Source organism: Priapulus caudatus, unplaced genomic scaffold, assembly GCF_000485595.1.
Source record: "Priapulus caudatus unplaced genomic scaffold, Priapulus_caudatus-5.0.1 Scaffold10, whole genome shotgun sequence".
NCBI classification, from domain to species: domain Eukaryota; kingdom Metazoa; phylum Priapulida; class Priapulimorpha; order Priapulimorphida; family Priapulidae; genus Priapulus; species Priapulus caudatus.
This window is the reverse complement of record NW_014577071.1, coordinates 735,065-742,066: the sequence shown is the minus strand read 5'-3', so window position 1 is coordinate 742,066 and position 7,002 is coordinate 735,065. Positions and strand designations below refer to the sequence as shown.

Below are 7,002 nucleotides of genomic sequence, written 5' to 3'. Positions count from 1 at the left end.
ATATATATATATATAAATCATATAATAATATCATATTATATATTCATATATATGATATATATCAACATTGTATGCATTATATGAACTGTATTATGATATTCTACGAAGCGCAAACTACGAAGAACCTCCACCGTAACCAAGGACGCGATTGTTTGTTACAGGGAGCAGATCACGTGGGCCGTACTGAAGCTGCGGGAGGACGGGGAGCTGCAGACGATGGAGAACACGTGGTGGTACGACAAGGGCGAGTGCGGTGGCGCCGACACGAAGGACGCGTCACAGAGCGAGCTGACGCTCTCAAACGTCGCCGGCATCTTCTATATCCTCATAGGCGGTCTCGTCCTTTCCATGATCACGGCCGTGCTCGAGTTTTTCTACAGATCGCGCGTTGAGGCCCGCCAGAATAAGGTGCGTAGCTTTACGGTGCGTCGGTGAAGGGGTGTGGTGGGAGCTAGGTGATTCTAAGGTGCGTAGCCAGAATAAGGTGCGTAGCCAGGATAAGGTGCGTAGCCAGGATAAGGTGCGTAGCCAGGATAAGGTGCGTAGCCAGAATAAGGTGCGTAGCCAGGATAAGGTGCGTAGCCAGGATAAGGTGCGTAGCCAGAATATGGTGCGTAGCCAGGATAAGGCGCGTAGCCACAATAGGTGCGTAGCTAGAAAAAGGTGCGTATCCAGGATGAGGTACGTAGCTTTATCGGAGTGTTGTGGGGGAGGGGTGAATAAGGTGTAAGTAAGAATAAGGTGTGCGGCTATAAGGTGCGTGCGTGCAGGGTACGAGCTTCGGTGTAGAGCGTCCCATTGAAGCATGTGGCACACACATTGGCTATACTATCGGGGAATTACGACTGCCAACCGGGAACACGTTCATACATTTAGTTGCCATGTGAAACTTAGCGTAGTTAAAACATGATGTACACAATGAAATTTGGTGCCCATCCAAAATTATCATTAGGTTTAGGTACTGTGTTGCCATGCGTCGCGTATTACGAACACATTACTCGCGATACGTAGCGAAAATTCACTCTTACGTAATCTTTCAAAAGAACGAGTGGGATTTCTACTTAAATTTTGGCGTACTCAATCGCCGGAAATAAAACTGATGTAAAATATATGAAGCCAGCTGCCAACACGTCGGGCGGGTCATCGTCGATACGCGTGTGCGTACTGCTATGGCATTAGACGTAGGCTTCTATCGTTTGTTCAATTGCTCTGTGTATGAAATTTGGGTATTTCTGCATTCAGCCGCTCGCGTCTAGTCTAGGTTACTCCAGGTACATGGTAGATATTTCAAGAGCAGTTAGTTATTCACAACGACTTCAGGTTACTACAGGGAACTGTACAAAGGGAAGATGCGCTGAAAAACTGCAGCCAACTTTAAACTGAATACGACGCGAACATTGTGATTCAATGCGAGCCCCCTGCTATGAATAGAAGCGGACGTAAATTACGTTATCATACCTAAACCAAGTGTACCTGAAACCTCTCGCTGTACCAATCGTAACTCGCTCAACGAACGGGACCGCGCCGCGAACCGAACAGATACGAAAATGACAATAAAAAATTAATATATAGCAAATATTATATAAATATAAATAATATTCCATGAAAGACCTATATTCTAAATAAACGCATGCATTCACATACACGATAAGATACACACGTGCGGGAACGTACACACGAGCTTGCGTGCACATACACGCGTGCGTACACGTACACGCGCGCGTGCAAATACACGCGTTCATGCACACACACGCGTGCGTGCACATACATGGAGCGCGGGTGCACGAGTAATGGACATACCTGGTATGTAACCCATCGGATGGTCGCATGTCGGATAGTCGGATAGTCCGATAGTCGGATAGTCGCATAGTCGCATCGGATAGTCTCATGTCAACTCCGACATCCTGACTCTACGCTCGCACACAGGTCTGAAGCTGTGCTTGCGCGCAAGCGATGTGAAACCGGTACCCAGGACCTCGGCGTTTATGGCCACAGAAAGTGTGTTAGCTTCGTTGCTTGACTCGCAGTGTTGTTATAACAATAATGCGTTCGCTCTAGCTGTGGATGACAGCGTGAGTGGGTAAGGGAGGAGTATTAAGGCATAGGTATAGGGCAAAAAATATCAGTAACTCGTCTGAGATTAATCTGAAGATTTTTCCTAGAGTCGCATCTTCAATTATATAATGGTAGTCAATTGTAAAACGCGATTCACGTTACGGATTTTCGCGTTCCGAACGTTGTTTTTGGAACGCATGACTTACATGAGGCGGGGAATTGCTGTATTTACTTGAGTTGGTTATGTGCCAAAAAATTATTTCTACAAACATGAAATCTACAATAAATTTTTATTATGATTGGACAGCGATCATATTTTACTTTATACTTAACCAATTAACTATCCGAATGACACACACGTAGCTGGCTTAGGTTGTCTGTTCATTTCACAGCATTTAACCGTAACCGAACGAAAAAATAGTTACGACAATAATTCTTACCATATAAAACAGAATCAAGACTTTTAGATGACAAGAAATGCATAACGCATCTAACACAAGATATTTCTCACGTAATATAAATCTAAATTGAAAGGTATCATATTATCTTAATGCCCCTATGAATAGATATTATCTTTGGTGGAAAGTTGACAGCTGAAAAATGGCATCCGCTGCGACAGTATCAGGAGATTTATTAATGCGAACATTTAATTGTGAGAATAGATATGATACACAGTCTATATTATAACTCCTTTATTCAACTTGTGTGATAATTTATCGACTGAAAATAACAGTGACTTTAACCAAGACAACTATGCCTCATGGTTTTGTCGTTGGTTGTATTCGAACAAGGCTGTGTTAGACTGCAATACTTCGCACACTCTATATATCGGCTAGCTTCTTTTTCAGTAGACTTTGTTCGTCTGCCAAGGTTACACATACATGTTCGCCTCACAGTTTATTCCACACGCGACAAGACAGGTATAATTAAGTACGAGCTTATAGCCAACTTTTTATGCGTAAATGTACGCATTATTCTAAATCGTTCAGCCCTAATGAATACCCGATGAGTTGTCACGTCTCTGTCGCTGCGGGATGAAATCGTTGATCGCAATATTTTCCTCGCAAAATATTTCTTTCAAATTGTTTCTTTTAAATAACTTCTAATCTTGCCAATTGTTTCGTTATACGGTCTTAACTAACACGTGGACCATTGCCGCGTGGTAATTCGAATAAAGTCATTATGGGTATTCCGTGATATTGCCAATGTTGTTTAAGCGTAATTTCTCTTTGTATTAACTAGAACACCCGTCAGCCTACTGATGGATGTGTTTATAACAGCGATGTTTGTAGTATAGAAATAGAGAATATAGTTGTCTTATTATACGTTATAACAGCAGCAATGGAATCGCATGTTAGCAAGGCAGGTTGTCGAACGACAAGGATTACAACAACAGTCTACTCTTTCATCAGTTGAGCCTTTTCTCCTTCCCTGTGCTTACTTAATAGAATAATATTGGATATAAAGTGACCAGCAGCTGCTGTTCCCATGGGTGGTCCCAGATTTTAGATGGCAGACTACGGATATATAGTTTTCTGGGAAGAGCGCGTATTTAATTAAGCGTTACGGTTATTAAATCATATTTAGTATGGAATCTTTTGACGGTAAACCCGCTGCTTTGAAATACACAAAGGTTGACATGAATGATTGCATTCAGCAGAATTTGAGAGTATGATTAAGATGAATAATGAAAAACATGTTGCATATTTATCTCGCAAGCAGAAACGCTGTTTGAAATGATATGCCTACAAGCATGAAAGAGGCAGAAAAATATTAACTCCAAAATTTAAAGTTAAAGTTAGAGATAAATTAAGTTCACTTTACTGGAATATGCATTTCGATGCTAAAAAGTTATAATCTTTTATGATCTTTATATAGAAAAATGGTATGAGATTCACAGGAAGCCACTAGAAAGCATCACTAATTTCTATAAACTGCACAAGATGTGAATTTTACAAATAAATTTTTAAATAAAATATTAGAAACATTTTAATAGGTACACTCTAAAAGAAAAGTAACCAAAATATGTAAGAACGATATTAACTAAGTTTAGATTTAATAGTGGTTAGTCGCTCATACAACCTTAGAACGAACTGTTAACCAACGAGCAATATCATCAACTATAGAAATTTCATTGTGCCTGTGCCCGTAGCGGCAAGTGGCTCCATCTAATACGACATATCGCATGGGAATTTCATAATGACGATAGCAAAAGTTCGCCTTTTGCCATTTCCCATCGCACGGCGTTCCGGGAATCGCTGCTCGCAAAGGTCACGAGTCGCAGTAAAAGGATGAAAGATGGGACGAGTTATAGCCTAAGACACTTCACGAATTATTATAGCTGGCGACTTTCCTTTCCCCTGGCGACCCACGGTCTCTGCCTGGCTCGATCAATACGCCTGCTAACGGCTACAGAGCGACCCTTGGTTCACTGCTGTCTCCTGCTGCTAGGCTATTTATCAGTGTATGTATCTGCGTCTTAGGCTAAATCGCAGAGCAGAATGGGCTTACCGCGGATTTTATTGCATATACACGATCCTTTAAACCTCAATATAAATGACCGAGGTCACAACTTACGCTTATGCTGCTCACGGTAACCTCGGTGCAATCCGTAACATAGAGAGCGATGCATTGCACGGTTTAAAGGCCGTTGTGGGACTCGTGTATACAGTGAAAATATGATTGATCACATGCAGTACTTACGCGTCTTCTTTGATATGGTGATAATGCGGCAATACGATGTAGCATGGAGATGTTTTTAATGGGACGCAAAACGATGCACTTCATAATTTGTTTTTAAGAATATGTAGATTGTTTCAATATTCGTTGCATCTGTTATAGAAGAGGAATTTGATTAGAATATTTTAAATAGATACATCGTGATTTCATCCATCAATCATCGGAATTTTAATTTGCGAACGCGTATGTGCTCATGTGCGTGCGCGTGAGTGTGTGTGTGTGTGTGTGTGTGTGTGTGTGTGTGTGTGTGTGTGTGTGTGTGTGTGTGTGTGTGTGTGTGTGTGTGTGTGTGTGTGTGTGTGTGTGTGGGTGGGTGTGTGTGCGCGCGTGTGTGTGTGCGTGTGTGTGGGTGCGTGTGGTTGTCACAAAGGATGAGCAATAATTTGACTGAAAAGTAACATATCGAATGATAGACTCATGCACACTGGCGCTTAGGCTAAACGATCTCATAGCACGGTACTTGTTTACGAGTAATAGCCACTCTATGTAAATATGCATAGAAGCAATTAAATTATAATAATGGTAAAACGTAAAATGTATGTTGTGGAAACCACCATGCATTCCAATGCTAACTCATGCTACCCCATGCTTACTTCACACTTACTTCCTGCTTACTTCATGCTTACTTCATGCTTACTTTATGCTTACTTCATGCTACCTCATGCTTACTTCATGCTACCTCATGCTTACTTCATGCTTACTTCATGCTACCTCATGCTTACTTCATGCTTACTTCATGCTACCTCATGCTTACTTCATTCTTACTTCATGCTTACTTCATGCTTACTTCATGCTACTTCATGCTACCTCATGCTTACTTCATGCTTACTTCATGCTTACTTCATGCTTACTTCGTGCTACTTCATGCTACTTCATGCTTACTTCATGCTACCTCATGCTTACTTCATGCTACCTCATGCTTACTTCATGCTACCTCATGCTTACTTCATGCTACCTCATGCTTACTTCATGCTACCTTATGCTATCTCATGGCGTGGAACGTCAGAAAATAATTACAGCAAATATTTTTACAATATTATATAAACATTGAGCACGAAATAAGATTGTACCTGATTAACATAGAAATTCATTTTGATTTTACAATTCTTAATTATAGCGCAATAATTAGGTAAAATATAATTCGCAAGTTTAGGTCAGTTGAGGTAAATTAATTTCAAGAGACCGCGTTGGCAAAACCTCCAGCCACTGAAGTAATAACAGTATGGTCCGCAGAGACACATGCACGGCTTACTAATGAACTTTAGTCATGTTTAATAACATATACATGCATAATGTTGCCTTTTAAAATTCTATTCGAGAATATGCAGATTATGCTATTATGATTTTTATCTTTAACTATTGAAAACAAATTCGATACTGTATAAATTAATTAACAAAATTACTAATCTAATTAATATTAGATCAGCTCTATGTTATAACCATGTCTTAAATTAAATGACACACACGCGCGCACACACGCATACGCCCCGCGCGCTCTCACACACTTGCGTACGCACACAGACAGACGCACACGCGTGCGCGCGCTCACATACGCAAGCGCACACACAGCAACTACGCTCGCATCCACAGACCTACGCACTCACGCACGCAAGAACCCACGCACACACGCACGCACGCACGCACGCACGCACCCACTCACACTCCGTTTCCATATTGGTCCCGCTTTTGGATGGTTATAAATTACTCGTTAGTTGCCTTATGACGTCACGCTTCGCATTTGGCTTTGGTAGTGCGAAATTGTTGGCGGCATTATTGCACTACGTGTACGGCGGCCGAAAACATCCTCTCGATGATGCTTGCTCCATTTACACGCTAGATCCGACTGCTGTATGTGACCTGTGGCTAATTACTTTCCTAGCTATTTCTGATCACGAGGATAAAACTGTTTCTTCGTAATATCTATGTGGGATGAAGCAGTAAGCTATCTTGCCGCTCCGCGTAAAGGCGCATTTATACATGAGGGAATAAAGCATTATGAGTAATAATATTCGGTAGCGAGACAGAGAGAGCGAAACCGAGCAAAAGTGAGCCAGAGAGAAAAATAGATATAATGATAAAACGGGAGCGCGCGCGCGAAAGCGTGAAAGAAAAAGAAAGCGAGCGAGAGAGCGCGAGCGAGAGAGCGCGAGCGAGAGAGAGAGAGAGAGAGAGAGCGAGAGAGAGAAGAGCGAGAGAGAGAGAGAGAGA

General features: G+C 41.7%; 1 protein-coding gene across 1 annotated transcript in view; it reads left to right on the top strand.

The window, feature by feature from the left end:
- Positions 1-7,002, top strand: part of LOC106806921 (glutamate receptor 4-like) — a 28,825-nt gene that overhangs the window by 14,277 nt on the left and 7,546 nt on the right. The window contains exon 7 of the mRNA XM_014809096.1: positions 162-408. Within this exon, the coding sequence (XP_014664582.1) occupies positions 162-408 (247 nt within the window). The remainder of the gene's footprint in view (positions 1-161; positions 409-7,002) is intronic.